This window comes from Protomyctophum bolini, assembly GCF_963924005.1.
Source record: "Protomyctophum bolini genome assembly, chromosome: 4".
In the NCBI taxonomy this organism is placed as follows: Eukaryota; Metazoa; Chordata; class Actinopteri; order Myctophiformes; family Myctophidae; genus Protomyctophum; species Protomyctophum bolini.
The window spans coordinates 18,445,164-18,462,285 of NC_137865.1; the positions used below are offsets into that span (position 1 = coordinate 18,445,164).

The window sequence follows — 17,122 nt, forward strand, 5'->3', positions numbered from 1 at the left end:
TATATTTAGGGTTAGTTTTAGTCATCATAGCTTAGCTTTCATTCAAATCAACACTGCTGCAGACTTACACAACTAGCTCATAAAGTGAATATAAGATCATAATCATATAGAGCATAACTCCCATTATGGTATATCATTAAAAACAGACTTTAACAGACTTTAAAAGAAAACCCAAACAATAATTTATTGTCATTTCTTTTTCAATGATCACAATTATCACACATTTTACCTGGCTACAAATGTGCCAACTACGGATTACTTGAAATAAGACCATTGGACACCGACTTTAAACAAATACAAGAATTGGTTTAAAATTTCAAATGTACAGTATTTTCCAGTAAAAAGTAGGCATTTGGAATGAGCACGCTGTACATGTAACTGTAATATGTTGACAGGCGGAAAGTAAACCCAGTGTCACCAATGGACTGAACCGCTATATGTTCTGAGACCTGCTCAGCAGTGATCGTTTGAACGCATGAGTTTGAGATTAACACCATAGATAGACCTACTGTAGCATACTGTGGCAAACATTCAGCAAACATAGCCAATCTATAGATTGACTATTTTCAGCGAAGAGATTTGGTGTAGATTAGAAAATAAAAAAATACAAACAAAACAAAGGCCAGGTATAGAGCACTGATGGACTCTGCTCAACTGAGTATGTAAGGGGTTAATGATGGTTCACATGTATACGTAACAGTAAACAGTTAAAGTGTCTAATAATGTTTTCCAGATTTCAAATAGCAGATTATATGATTATAGATTTATGGCTGAATTATAATCTCTCCATCCTACAGGAGATTCTTTCATGTGTGAACCATCAGTGTGCATCAGTGTTGCATGAATTCACTTCCAGCTGTTTAAGGCTATGTGTGGAGTTAAATGTGGAGATGTAAAAACAAACAAACAAACAAACAAGAAATACTGTCTGGTAAAAGCTATGAGCAGGTCCATTTGGTGTGGGATATAATGTATACATGGAGAATGACCTTTACATGTTGTTGACAGCTCAGAAAAGATTACTAAGCGGTCTAAAGGGACTGAAATAAACAGGATTTGCTCTGTTAAAGGAGAGACAAACTTTGTCGTCTTATTGAATGTTTAAGATTTTCCAATTAAAATTACTTAATTGTATTGTGTGAACCATGAAGTGAAGTGAATTCTAGCTTTCAGGCCACAAGGAAGAAATTTGTAGTGTGTATATTTCTTTTGTTTTGTTTGATTAATTCATTTCTTTGTCATTTTGAATGGAGTAATTTATTACATAATTTGGTAAGGACTATACGAGTGACAAGAAATACATAAACAAGTAATTACATTACCTCAACCGTGTCAGCATAGTTTTTTAGTTCTGAAAAAAAAAAGAACTGAATTCAAAGGGTAGGTTATTTATGAATCATTAACAATCATTAACAAGTTAGACATTCTTTGTTATGCATCTTGTATTGTACTAAAAGTTGTACAGTACTATGTCTGGAATGTGTGAATATTCATAAGGTTTTTTAAGTAAAATATAGAATTGTTAATTACATAAGCAAAAATTAGGTCACGATTGCATTTTGAGCAATACAATTTGTATACTCAAAAGAAACCTCCTACTCCTATCTGGAAACTCACACTGCTGCCTTGATTTGTATGGGTAGAAAGGAAGAGAAGTATGAAAATAATCAATGATCAAAAAGATAAACATCTATAGCATGAAATAAGAAAAATAACTACATTGCATCGCTATAATTTCATACAAAATTCTTTTCTGGGAGAGTGTGACATGAAAAACAATGCTGGAAAATAAAATAAAAATGCCATGAAAACGCTGATAAATTCTTTACAAAAATGCTATTTGGGTTACAAAGTGTGAAAAATATTCCTATTGTCCGCATAAAAATGCCACATTGAACGAGGCAAGTATATTATACCACATGGGGTAGATTGTGTGTTTGTTTTGATCTCTTTTCTTTATACAGTAGTGACTGATAGGAAGGCGTTGTGCACCTTGGCCCCTTCGGGGGCCTTGGTGCCATGAGTCATCAGTTCCTGGATGGTCATCCAGTTGTCCAGGATCTTCTTGTTGCGTTTCTTCAGCATCTTCTTGTGGCTGAGCTCGATGATGCTGACCTCCTTGCGGCCCTCGCTGCCGCTCTGCGGGCACTCCTTCAGGCTCTCCAGGCGGCTGCGCTGCATGAACTCCCGTCTCCTCCTCTGTTCCTTGGCCCTGACCAGGTGCTGCTTCCTCTCCTCCTTGTTCCAGTACCTCCCCAGTTTCATCTCGCTCATGGCGTCATCGTCCGTGGTCATGCCGCCACTGCGCTCCTCCTTGATCTTCAGGGCGCGCTCCCGCAGGATCTTGTCTCTCACAGGCCTCTTGGTGATGTATCGCGTGCCGTCGCTCCGGATCTTCACCTTCCACTCCATCTTGTGTTCGTCGGCAGCCTGCTGTGGCTCTTTGCAGACGCTGAGCAAGCTCAGCTGGCTCTGGGCGTACTCCACGGCAGAACGCTGCTGGATCAGTTGCATATAGCTCTGGTAGTGGCGGGCGTGGGCTGGGATGTTGCTTTGTCTCTGCTGGGAGCTGTGGGACGGGGACAGGTAGGGGATCTGGGAGCCCAGCGGCTTCAATTTCCCTTTCCTCTCCTCTCCCGAATGAGGCGCCTGGTCCGACTCAGAGTGGTTGCAGTGGTCGGGGCTGCTGCTCTTGGCTAGAACTGCAACCGTGTGTGTGGGGCTGGGACTAGGGCTGAGGCAGTATCCCGTGGCCAGGCTGCTGCACAGGTTTTTCTGATTGGTCAGACTCACCATCCTGTGGAGGGAATGATCCGGGGAGCGATCCATGGCCAGAGGGGTGCTCCGCGAGCTTTCCGCCGTATTATAGGCACTGGAGCTGTCCTTGTCCGATTTTTCCAGCCTCTCTGCCAACTTGCCCCTGGTGGGCTCGCCCCGGCGGAGGCTTTGGTCCTTGGCAGAGGGCGCGGAGTGGCCCGTGGAGGGCGACTGTTGACCCTTGCGCAGGTTGTGGGCCTGCATGATGTTCTGGCACTCCAGCTCGATGCTGCGCAGCTCGTCGTTGAGCATGCGCAGCTCCCGCTGAACTCCGCCCTGCTCCGCCACGGTGCACTCGATGGTGCTGCGGCGGCTGTAGAACAGGTCGTACTCGCCGCTGTTACGGATCTGACACTTAAGCTCCAGGAGCTGCTGGAAGTGGTCGCCCTCCCTCACCTCCTCTTCGTCGTCCTCTTCCTCCTCCAGCCGCGTGGAGCCCGCGGGCCGCTTGTCTCTCAGGCACTGGGACAGACGCTTCTGGATGTGGGACAACATGTCACGCTCCGAGCTCTCCCCTCTGCTCTTCACTGCTCTATCTTTGACGTGAGCGAGTGCGGAACAGGTGGGTCTGTCATCCTCGGCTCTCTGAAATGAAACAGACACACACGTGATGAAAATTCATTTTTCAGATTTGTAGACTTTCCATAACTTTCTGGTATTTTTTTTTCCCTACGCATTAAAATAGAACAAGGAGATTGGAGAAGAAAACATCATCTCTATGGAGGTTCAGCAATGGCGCTTCGCTATTCTGGATTATCCTCTAGGACTGTTCCTTCTGATGTGAGTAGTTCAGTTACTTTGGGGAGTGTTTCTTCTCCGCCCATTTACATGGATTTTTATAATATGCTAATCTCCCAGCAAAGAGGAATTTTAAATTATGATCATCAATGTTGTGGAATTTAAATGGATCTCCTGCCATACATATTAATGCTGGTTATTTTGTAGTTGTATTTCAAAGGCTGGCGCCGCTGCTTGATTTTACTATACTGATTTATTTTCTATACTGTACGTGTATATAAAGTGAGTTTGAGAGTTTGATCCCATATCCACCACCTTTCCAACAGCAGTTTGAGTGAGAGCAAGTGACCCATATTCAGTCAGTGCATCTCAATTATTCATGAACCTGAACACATGATGGAGAATTAATGTATATTATTATTATTTGAGGTTTATTATCAAGATATATGTGTCTTTTAGCCCACCCGTTCCCAGCACGGGGCCCGGGGGCCCCCAGGGGTCCTTAAAGGGGTTCCAGGAGGTTCCCAGTTAAACGATTGATACTGTAGTTATGAACCAAATGGGACTCTTACAGGTCTGTAACTCCAAGAGTGGAATGGAACCAAAAAGATCCTTACGGGTCTATTCTCCACTATTCTCCAGAGTTAAATTCATACTGAGGATTTAAACAGTGTAGATTGGGGTCTCAGAGATATTTATATGTGCCTTAATGCATAAAGCCCAAACCACACCAATGGCATGAAACTCCTCGCAACCAGACAGTTGCGAGGAGTTGCATGGGGTGGTTTGGGCCGTTGAATTGAACCAGTTGAATAACTTGGGTCGACGTGGGTCGACATGCAACAGGACTTATCACACCGCTGGGTCGAACGCTAAAACCGTCTCGTCCCGTCTCGACCCTTTGGTGCAGTTTGGTCTTGTGGAGGGTCATTGAAATGCAAAAGGTTGACTCACTCCCAATCTTCACCTTTTCAGACTCATGGCCCGTAGCACTTACCCTACCGCCTTAGATAGCACTTTTTGTAGACTAAGATAGCATTTGATATGTTATGTAGACAGCACTATAATTGCATTGTATGTAGTCATAGCACTTCATAGTACATATGTATAGCATAGTATAGTATATATGTATATTTTTTTCTTATCATGTTTCATGATAACTACTTTTTTATGAATGTGCTGTACAGTATTGCCATGCTTTTTGTTCTTGCTTAATGTAAATCGCTCTGGATTAAGAGCGTCTGCTAAATTCCTAAATTGTAAATTGGTTGAGAATCCCTGTTTCAGCCCACACGCAGCATAAAGAGCACAGAAACCAGGTCAGTGAGGATTGTTTAGCAGATCGGTGCAGCATGCCTTGTGTTCACCTGGCAGGCCTTCCTTTTATTTAACAAAATGTTTAACACACACTTTGGGGACCAGAACTGTTCCTGTTGTTGCTATGAGACTATTCAAAATCTATCTCCAGTGGGATGGCCTTTTACCATAATTATTTAGCAAAAAAAAGAAAAAGAAGAAGAAGAAGAGATAGAGAGAGAGAGAGAGAGAGAGAGAGAGAGAGAGAGAGAGAGAGAGAGAGAGTATGTTTTTGAACCCCTGAACCCCTTACATATATTGTGCCTTCAGCTGAAATGTCAGTATAATAATATATTGGTATACAGTGATGTATTGCCATGCATTTTGTTCTTGCTTAATGTAAGTCGCTCTGGATTAAGAGCGTCTGCTAAATGCCTAAATTGAAAATTGTATAGCGAGCGACAGTATCACATTGGGTTTCTTTTCTGGCCTATATTGGCATCAACCACTAATGCCTATTTAATGCAGGCTGTAACAGAATTTGATTAGGCTATAATGAATAAAAACGTGGGTTTTCGGGGGAGGCATGATTGGGGACAAACAAAGTTCAACGGTTTTCTTCACATATGTCCGGTGCTCTCTTCTGTCACATGCTAAACGCTAAGACACCGCAACCTCGCTCCAGGTGTGATAAATTGTGTTTTGGTCACACTGCCAAGCGGTCACACAAATCCATTTCACTCTGCCAATTAGTGGGTGCAAACGAGGCTCCTAGGACTCCCACCTGTTGGTTCTCCTGCTCCTCCTGGAGAGCAGCCAGCTCCACCTCCTCTCTCTGCTGCTCCTCCAGCATCTCCATCTTCAGCTGCTCCAGGAACTCACTGTGCTCGTCGTCCAGCCACGCCTCCTCCAGCTGGAGAGAGTATATTGATTCAAATTAGGTCTGCGTCTGTGAATGTTTTGACTGATTGCCGTTTGATTGGCGTTTTCATTGACAAAATGTCATATGGACACAATGTCGCTGGCGCCGCTCGGGTGTAACGAAAACAAAGACATAGACATTCAGTAGACAGTCTTAAACACTTTAACTTAAATACGTTTCGTTGCTATTGATGTTGTTGTCTTCTTTTGTGTGAGGGAAGGTATATGTAAGGTTGTTGGTCTTTTAAAAATTGAAAATGCTATAATTAAAGTAAGTTTTTCAAAAATAGGAAAAATCACCATGCATGACGCATTGCATTGCATTTTAGAGCATGTAGATCGGCAGTTTTTTGCTTTTTGTGTGACACTGTAGTTGTAGTATGACAAAGTAGGGCCTTCATTGACGAATAAACATACAAAATTGAAGTACGGTGATTTGGTTTCTGCCAAACAGCGATTACATATCTGTCACACAAAGAAAGCTTGAGAGCTTATTTCCATCGCCAGGTTGAAAGTGGTTAAGACTTTAGATTTACTACGTGGAGAGACTTAATTTAATTACAAAGTATCCTCCATTGCTCCGGCTCCTCTACGCTCCTCTGTGGCTGAGCTCCGGCAACGACTCTCAGCAGCATGGCCATGGGCCTGAACACACTCCACATTAGCATGCCATTATAGCTTTTATGGTTTACCGTTGGAAGTCAATTACAGCAGCGCCACATAAAAATAAAACATGATGAGGTGTCCCAGTGCTAGCTACTGTATACCACTACCACTGGGAGTAGACTAGAGTGGTGAATAGGAAGGTTGGCTACAGCACAGCACCAATGTTTATTATGAGGCCATACACAGAGTAAGTGGTAGAGCCCCGGGGCTGTGAACAGTATGCTTTGTTTACCTAATTTGAGCCTACACACTACATGTCAGTGAGTTCCTTAATTGACCAAATTCAAATGGCTGCAATTTGCTTGTGTGTGCATTATGGCCAATGCCTCAAAGGGTCTGCTTTGGGGATTATATTGGATGTGCAATTCACCTGCAATTCTGGTCTGGCAACGAGCAAGATGATGTTTCTGCAGTCTTCGTTGGAGAGCGCTGCCACAGCCTCCTGTCTGTCCTGCACATCCTGACCGTTTATCTGAGGGAACCATAGAAACATACATGATACACCATATTGAAACACAGACCCAAGTGTGCACTGTACACGCACGCACTCACGCACCCATCCACAGTACACATGCGTGCACGCACGCACGCACACACACAAACACACACACACACACACACACACACACACACACACACACACACACACACACACACACACACACACACACACACACACACACACACACACACACACACACACACACACACACACACACACACACACACACACAGTATATTCTCTCTCCCATAACAAAAGAATAAGGCCACAATCAAAGTGGCACTGCACAATAATCTCCACTCCAGAGGCGAATGCCAGCAGTCTCCAGTTTATGAGGCTAGACGAGGCGTTGATTATGAATGGGACAGTGGCCAAGGGTTGGCGGAACTGTTGTGTTCACTAAAGTATCCGGCAGCATACATACATCTAGCTGCACAATTAACTGGCCGGTGACAGGGGACGTCCATCTTTTTGTGGGCAGAGTAATGGCCCTGTCACTGTTGGATAATAGTGGCACAGTACTGGACTGCCTCGCAAACAACCCCCCCATTCCTGGATCAAAACACACACGCCAGCGTACAATTAGGCCAGCGAAGTGCATTATCTCTGACCATACAGCAGTTACACATCCCTCCTCTGTCCCTGAAAAAATAATCACCAGCACAGAATATTCATCTCTCTGCCACATCTGTGCTTCTCCTAACTCTGCACAATGAACTCATTAAAGCATAAAACATCCACCTGCTAGTGCAATAGTAGCCCACATTCATTAGTGCTGTCCCATTACCTACTGGTAGCCTATTCAAAATGACCTCTCTCACCAATTTCAACCATAACATTAGAATTAGTGGCTAGGAATTAGGACTGGGAAATATATCAATATTATATAGATATTGTGATGTCACACTGTGACACTAGATATCGTCTGAATATCGTAATGCTGAATAATAATGGCGTGTTGATCAAAATGGTAAAAAACTCTTTGCGTTGTGAGGATGTGCATCAGCTATTTTAGAAAGAAACTGACCATGATACTGACTCGTTATTGAGGTATTTGGTAAAACATTGTGATATTTACTGTTACTGTCCATACCACGCAGCACTACTCTCTGAATCACCTGTGCCCAAACAATAATCACCCATCATCCAGCAAACCATGGCAATGGTGTTGTGGGCTGCCTTTAGCCCACGCACGCACGCACGCACGCACACACACACACACACACACACACACACACACACACACACACACACACACACACACACACACACACACACACACACACACACACACACACACACACACACACACACACACACACACACACACACACACACACACACACACACACACACACACACACACACACACACACACACACACACACACACACACACACACACCTCTTCAACATCCCTGCCTAAAGATGGAACTAGGGGCTAATAACATTCATCCCAGAGGGGTGTAAGGGAGCTGTGATACTACTACGACTCTTAAAAAGCCCTAGTGGTGCTGAGTCTGTAAGTAAAACGGAGGAGGGTGTATTTCTCCCCCCTCTAACCAGTTCCTTCTTTAATGTTCTGCCATTAAAAATGAATGGGCTCTCTCGTGCTGTGAGACAACGGTGGAGCACAACCAAATAAAGGGCTTTTACATAGAATCTAAATGAGAGCTGGTGGAAGAGGAATGCTGATGAGGGCGACGTCCTTCAGTACTGTACCTGTAAAATGCGATCCCCCTCTCGGATGCGGCCATCCCTGGCGGCGATGCTGTTTGGGCCAATCTGTATAAAAAGAGATAAGATTTGATATAGGTCACTTGTTCAGTCACACATGATATGAATGTTATTTAAATAGACGTACAGTACAGTACAGTACAGTTTGCAATTATCTACAGTAATAGTATAGCATGTTGTTTAGATGATAGGTTTGATGTTCAGCTGGTATATCCTAGTTTCTTTGTATGATTTTCCTTACACTCTGGTTAGTCTGATCTTACATTTTTTAAGCTGCACTGGAAAAGAGTGTCTGACTAAATGCCTAAATTGTCAATTGTAAGAGATAATAACGTCCCTGCTGGGCTCACAGAAAACGAAAAGAATGTCTCTCAATCTCTCAAATCCATTTTCAAGACATCCTTCTGTTGCACATGGAAGTATAGTCTAGACATACAGTCTAGACTCATAATAACACAGAACTTCCTTGGAAACGATCAGGTTTCCAAGGAAGTGTAGTGTAGTTAACTTGACACCTCACTTCCAGAGGAAGACCCTTGCTGTCAAAAACCATTATCGCAGCTGCCTGGTCACGCATCGAGGCCACTTTCACCTGCTCTGCTGGCTAATAGAAATCCACACAATTCAATTCAATTCAATTCAAAGGGCTTTATTGGCATGAGAAAACATACGTTTACATTGCCAAAGCAGAAAGAACAATACAACAATACAGCAATACAATCAAAACAAAAATGGTGTACATTTGAAAGTCAGAATCTTCAATAGATCAATTTCTATGTACCAAGATCACTCAATGCAGGTATAGTGCAGGAATATACACAATGATTAGTCTTTAGGGTGGTTGTGTTCCATTTGATATCCTTCTCCTATCACAGCAACTCACAAATCTTGCTGCTGTGTTTGCACATTGTTGTACTTCGCCCAGCAGATATGGGAGTTTTTTGTCATTGGTCATGTTTTCAAAATCTCTGTGTGTGGTTGTAATCTGTGGGAAGTCTGTATGTGTCTCTGATGTCTTGGTACAATGGACAGATGGTTAGGAAGTGTAGCTCGGTTTCCACTTAATTTTGTGCGCAGTGGGTGCATAGTCTGTCTTCTCTCGGGATACAGGTCTGCCTATGACGGCCTTTCTCGATCGCGAGACTGTGCTCACTGAGTCTGTACACACACACACAACACACACACACACACACACACACACACACACACACACACACACACACACACACACACACACACACACACACACACACACACACACACACACACACACACACACACACACACACACACACACACACACACACACACACACACACACACACACACACACACACACACACACACACACACACACACAGTATATTCTCTCTCCCATAACAAAAGAATAAGGCCACAATGCTTTTTAAGCTGACTTTAACCGGCAACCCACCTCAGTCGCTGTATTTAATTAAATGTATTCAATTAAATTCAAATTACCTACAGTAAAATGTTTCACCACCCCAAGAGCGTTTGGTTACAATAAAACTATATTAACCACAGCATATATACTACACCATAAAGTCTTACGCCATACCGCATTACACTGATTTATACACCAGAAGCTTCTCATAGTATCTATAAATGGCACCTCAGCCCCTGATCGGGAGACGCACATGCGGCTTGTATAAATAATGGCAGTTGAACGAGGGGGCAGGACACTCTTTCATCGGCCAATCAATTGGCGACTGGGGCCATTCGTTTCACTCTGTCCAATCAGATGGGATCTCCGGAGATGGTTATAGGCCCAGCGGTGTTCCATCTTCATGATAGCGGAGCACGCCACGGAGGGAGCGCTCATTAAGGAGGAAGGTCACCAGACTGGCCTGGGACTCCGTCTGGGAGCATCAGGGGACTGGATCACTGGTGTCTGGTCTCAGCCACAACAATGTTATTGTTTTTCCCCTTTTTTTTAATGGTAGCCACAACAATGGTTTCATGAAACAGAGAAACTGGGTGAGTGTCCTGTGTGGGTTTATGAGGAAACACACTATCTTTGCATAATAAACAAATATATAACTAGAAAGGGATGATCAATAGAGAGCAAATCTCTGCCAGGAGGAATGCCCTACCTCCCTCCATCTTTCCGTTTGTCTGGGGCTTATGATGACAATGTTTTGGGTTTGTGCGTGAGTACGAAAAGTCACAGAGGGGGGACAGAGATATAAGAGTCAAGAGAGGACTGTCAACATCATTACGGTGCAACCAGAATCACCAATTCAATCAGCCAAAACAAGTTATTTTCAAATCTAGCATTCAGCATGTACACATTTGTCATTTCAGTTAGTTTTGGTATATGCATTGGCAAACATCAACGCTCAACTCTTTCAAGTGGCTAAAGACTGACTTAAAACAGCTTGGAATTAGTTGCATGTTCATGGACGTTGATACATGATGCATTGCACGCATCATTCATGTCATGTATGGTTGAAAAACATTGTCCCCTGGCAGAGATAATAATGATACAATAAATCTATAATGGCAGTATTTAATCATGACATTTGGTGATGTAAAATGCAGTGCAACAAACGGTTGTGTTTGTTGCACTACATTTGCGAGTGAGAACAGAACCGAACGCCAGCAGCATCCTTAAGATCGAGTAAGGTTGAGGAAACCAAATAACAGGGTTAGAACACTGCCGTTGGTGCACAGCTCATGCTGTAAGCAGTTGAATTAAGAGCATAAGGAAGGCAGGTCAATTCAGTTTGTTTTCATAATGACCTTGTGCTAGCTGCTCTCTCTCTCTCTCTCTCTCTCTCTCTCTCTCTCTCTCTCTCTCTGATCTGGCGTCTTACGAAAGATCACAGTGTACGAAACACGTCGTCTGACACGTCTGGCACACACAGTGATATTCACACGCAGCAGGCTCATCTGAATGCAGCTCGCTCCACTCGCCTTGTACTGTTTTTCACAGAGCCAGAACCTGAGGACAGGCTGCCAGGAGCCACAAGAAAGAGAGAGAGAGAGAGAGAGAGAGAGAGAGAGAGAGAGAGAGAGAGAGAGCGAGAGAGAGAGAGAGAGAGAGAGAGAGAGAGAGAGACAGACAGACAGACTGCACTGATCTGTATTCCACACGGACAGACAGACTGCACTGATCTGTATTCCACGCGGACAGACAGACTGTACTGATCTGTATTCCACACGGGTCAGGGACCAGTACCTTGCAGGTTCTGACTGAGCCACTTCAAACGCAGCAGAGAAACTTGTTTTGCGGAACGGGAGAATGGTATTTTACTTTTACATGCTGTCAAAGAGTGGTATATAACAGTGATCCTCTACCTTTTTAATTTCAAAGACCTTCCCACAATTTCACCCCCCATTTGGTAAGATATTTATCTCTGGGGCTCCAATCTACATGTTTACTGGTACAGTAGGTAATAATAATAATAATAATAATAATAATAATAACAATAATAATAATGTTTACTTAAAGTGCACAAAGTGCTTTACAGGGCAGAACAGAAAAAGGTAGGTATAGGCAGTAAGTACAGAGAGAACAGTGAAACTTGTCCTGTACATTCTCTACATCACTGTTTCCCAAACAGTGATGTTTGGTCACGGACCCAGTTTGATGGGTCACGAGTAAATATATATACCCCCCTCCCCTTTAAGAAAGCCTTTCAACAATTAAAAACAATTCTAGCATTTTTCAAAAGTTGTTCATAATTAAAAAAAAAATCTAATGATTTCCATTAATGAAAAACCTTTAAAAAACTTTAAGAAGTAGTGAAAATGAAAATAGCGACTCTACAAGCTCACAATATGGCACGAAGTGATGCGTTGTGGGCTTGTAGAGCTCTTATTTTCACTAGTTTGGGTCCCGTGAAAAACGTCTAAGTTCTGTTTTGGGTCTTGAGCAAAAACATTTGGGAACCACTGCTCTAGATGTATTTAATTGTACATTTAATAATGGTGAAGATTAACAATCAATCATTTGACTGGGGACCCTCACAACCCCCTCAAGCACCTCTGTTTGGCCAGGGACCACAAACTGACAAGGTTCTATTGGCTGACAAATATCTCTCCTGTTTTACCTATGTGCCAATGGGCTGATACAGACCTTTTTAGTTAGTGTGATCACGCACGTTGAAAAACATTCAATCTCATTCGCTCTTGATAAATAGGTTCAATCGTGAGATTATTTCTCCTGACAGAAACTCCCTCTACTCACATGAATATTAGACTATACTAAATTGAAATAGAGAGTGGAATATTAAATGACACATTTGATGTACAGCACAGAAATTCAGCCCATATGATCTAGAAAACTACTGTAGTCTTTCTACAAAGCATGTACTGTATGCAACGATAATGCAACACTTCAAAGAGGTGAGAAATACACAGAAGATTGCACCCCCGTGGGTCGCGACCCCTCAGGGACCAAATTATTTTGGGGGCTCTTCTAACTTGAACAGTGGTGGAAAAGTTACAAAAAATTGGTAATATATGACCTATTACAGTTACTAATAAGTAATATTACTTTACATATTGCTCCCTGCCAAAAGTATCTACTGTAGTTACTTATTACTTTACTTGGGGTTTTTTCCGCCCCTGAGTAATGGCATCTTATTCTTTTGTCCCCAAAAGAGTCACACTATACCCTGTTTGTTCCAGCCTCTATCCCAACCCAGTCTACCATTAATAAACACTCAAGCCCACAGTACCTAACCTGACTTTGCCAGCTGGGGGTGGTATTGGGTAACCATGTTTCCCAACACCGCAACCATCTGGGATCTCTCAGGGAGTTGAGCTAACACCAATCCGTTCCGTACCGAACCAATCAGCGTGAGCTAAGGGCGGGATATGTGCGAAACCGGAAGTGTAGCTATATAGACACGTCAATATGATTGGTTGTGTTTGCACGCCCACACGGTGATAGACAGACGGTCCCATCCAATCATCTACCAAGTATCTTGAAAAAAATAAACAGCCCCGTCATCGAATTGCCTCCCGAGATCCCAGATCCCAATAAGCTGTGAAACAAACTTGTGTAGCAAGCTTCTTGGATCTGGCAGCGTCAGGTTACACAGTACCACCAAGGCTCGTGAAAGTAGTAATGTTACTTTTGGAAAATAGTAACATATTAGTAATATTATCACTCAAATTGTAAAGTAATTAGTTATATTACTATTTACTGGAAAATAAAATCGAAAATGTTTGGACATTTTTGAATAATGTTGATAAAATGTTATTACATCAATCTTCTCTTCTGGAGGTCCCTGGCAAAACCTTTTCAGATTCTGGGTCTATGGCCAAATACTTACAACATGAAAAAGTTTGAGGAAAAGTGATAGATAGATTTGTAAGGTGTGCAATCTTCTCACCTCACTGACATAGATGTCCACATCATCTTCCTCATCTGTCCTGTAGCAGAGCGTCAGCCCCAGCTTCTCCTGGTTGTTGAGTCGACACAGCTCCACCTCCTGCACAAAACAAACGATAGAACTACGGTAAGATTCATTTTAACCACTTAGTTGAACCCCATGCATGCAGCATCCATATTCTGGGCATACCTGCCAACATTAGATTAGATTAGATATCTTTATTATCCACAAGGGAAAATTGTTTTGCTCAGGTCATTAGACACTGAAAGTAAGTAGTAAGTAGCCTTGCCAAGCCATGAGGCCCATAGGGCAGGAGCCTATCTCCTGTTTCTGTAGCGTGAGGCAGCTTGATGTACTGTACGTACAAGTACACCCCCTGGACATGACGCTAGTATATCGCAATCCAACCCTTGATGCTGAGTGTCAAGCAGGGAGGCACTGGGTCCCATTTTTAGAGTCTTTGGTATGACCCGGCCGGGGATTGAACCCCGACCTCCCAGTCTCAGGGCGGACACTCTAACCACAAGGGCACTGAGCTGAAAACATACAGACAAATCATAAGAAAAACGAAAGGGTTTCCTCCACCATTATACACGACGCCATGGCTGAAATATATGGCACCATGGCTAACATCTAGTCAACATTATACAATGTTACTCCTATAAAAGCAGACGTACACGACACGGCTCAATAATTATTTGTATTATTGTATATTCTGTGAATTAACTATAGTCTACACACAATTAAAATGGCTGAAAATCACTGAGTTAAACTGTAGACTCTACAGCTATTTAAATTTTAAGGACTCCCAAATTAAATTGATATAAATTAGCTCATTTAACTCAGTGTGGGCTAGTGAGGCTAAAATGGTAGGACTAGCTAGTGCTCACATCAGATAGACTACATTCATTCATATACATTATAGGCTACTGTCTTGTATTCAATCATAATGCCTGTCACCTTTTTTAGACATCTGTTTTTAGATATCAATTTGATGCATTGCTGTTTTGTTGCCTCATTTAGGCCTATTGCATTTATGCAATTAATCAAATTAATTAATTCATTAATTAATCAAACTTTTTCGGCACCACGGCAAAGCTTTTTTTCCTGCAGGAAACACAAATTAAAATTAGTAGAGGTTCTGATAAACAGTTTACCCTTTCTCGTGAAGAGTGTTGGCACTTTCTGGGGGAAACATTTGTCAAAAATGGCTGATCTACAAATTTCTGGCAAAGAGATTTGATGTAGACAGTTGTAACTGTCCGGTTCTCTAACAAGAGGGTCTAAGGGCTGAATTTTCGTTCGAGGTCCCTAAAGCCACTATTTGGAGATTTAGCATTGGGGAAGTGGTTATTTTGGTCACCTGCCTAAATCCCTAAAACACCTCTGCTACACGTTACATTATATGCATAGGTGTGCATTGGGCGTTACAATAATGAAACTAATCACCGTCCACGGAGTCATTATCAGGAGATCCAGACAACTAATGGAGATCAGATGCACAGAGCACACTGTTTAAAAGCAGTAATTGTTGTCATTTGTGACAGCTATTGGAATGGATGTCGAGTGGCACATTATAAGATAAGATTATTGATCCCCGGTGTCTCCGCAATTTCTTCGCCTAAGCCTACTGTATAATGACATGCAAATAACCCACAAATGTTGGTTAAAAAACATCCAATAAAGTCCAGGAGTTACTTCCATTGTGGTCTTCTCACAGATAAACCAAAAAGATGATGAATCATGTCAATCAAGTGTGGCAAAGAAATGTTTTTGCAAAATATCACAAAACGCATAAACTAACATAATAACAACTACAAACTACAAAGTGTCTGAAAGTGCAAAACATTTTAGCGAAAGAAAATTTACTGTGTGTGTAAATAAATAAGAAACGTATATGAAGCTCTTAGAAGTGGCCATGAATGCCATAAAATGCATGCTGAACTCTCGAGAGTGTGCCAACAATGACCGCATTAAGATTCAGATATGCTTCTGTAATGTTCTTCATTACAGCAGCAAACAAACACCTCTCTTGATTCTAAGACGCTTATTGACGCTGGGCTGCCGTCGCTCATCCAAGCAAGTCTGAGTGAGAGTGTTTGATGATTAAAGCCGTTTTCGGCATCAGTGGCTCGATCGGAGATGCTTTGATAAATGTCAGAGGACCTCCAGTTCTTCTGTTGTTGCAAGCTGTTGCCGAATACTAGAATATTAGATTATTATAAATAAAGTATAATTATGGTAATACTATTCACTCATTGTAGTGCCACTAAAGTATTCCTCGTCTTGTCCCGCCGGGAAGTGGCACCAAACTATTGACTTACAAATGAGCAGTTGTCAAATTTCCCCATGGGCTTTTTGGACCACCCTCCTGTTTGTATATGCATCATTTAAGCCTTTTTTAAGCTCATAAACAGCAAGTGAGATGAACATTAGCTAGAGTTAGTGTTAAAAAATGGCAAACTTTCCACTCGTCCCCAATATGTGAGTTATGATTAACCCATTTTGACCTGACAACAGATTCTACAAAATGTCTTCTAAATCATGATTGTTTTCTGAAAAACCTCATGTTTCTATGTCAGTCGTTCTCAAACATTTTCCTGTCAAGGACCCCCAAAATTATATTTAATTGGCCGCCGACCTCCATCTGAAAATATGTTGTTCCAGGGACCCCCCCCCCCCCCCCAAGAAGCAAGTTCATAGCGCGGCACTCTGTGCTGCGCTATGAGCTTGTAGCTAAAGCATACCATAATGCTTAAAACACCAAAAGGGGTTCCCACCCAAAATATCACTGATAAGAGCATCTGTCACTGGATAAGAGCATCTGCTAAATGCCTAAATTGTAAACTCTAGAATGGTCCAATATCAAGACAAAATGTAGTTGCATAATGATAATTGATTTTGCTTCATGTTTACATGCATGTGTTCTATTCATTTTCTAATTATATAAAATACACCACACAAGGACCCACACAAGGACCCAAACAGCCAAAAAGACAAAACAAAACGGCTCGATGCGTTTCAGTTTGCTCTTTCCCCCACAGACAGTTCATACGCAGCTTATGTCCCATTTTTGCTGCTAC

At 42.4% G+C, this 17,122-nt stretch overlaps 1 protein-coding gene across 2 annotated transcripts in view; it reads right to left on the bottom strand.

The window, feature by feature from the left end:
• Positions 1–224: 224 nt before the first annotated feature.
• Positions 225–17,122, bottom strand: part of LOC308314724 (PDZ domain-containing RING finger protein 4) — a 156,436-nt gene continuing 139,538 nt past the window's right edge. For both annotated transcript variants that reach the window (XM_080762384.1, XM_080762385.1), the window contains 5 exons: positions 14,040–14,138; positions 8,662–8,724; positions 6,809–6,910; positions 5,636–5,764; positions 225–3,402 (listed from right to left, as the gene is read on the bottom strand). In XM_080762384.1, the coding sequence (XP_080618510.1) occupies positions 1,957–3,402; positions 5,636–5,764; positions 6,809–6,910; positions 8,662–8,724; positions 14,040–14,138 (1,839 nt within the window). In that variant the 3' untranslated portion in view covers positions 225–1,956. The remainder of the gene's footprint in view (positions 3,403–5,635; positions 5,765–6,808; positions 6,911–8,661; positions 8,725–14,039; positions 14,139–17,122) is intronic.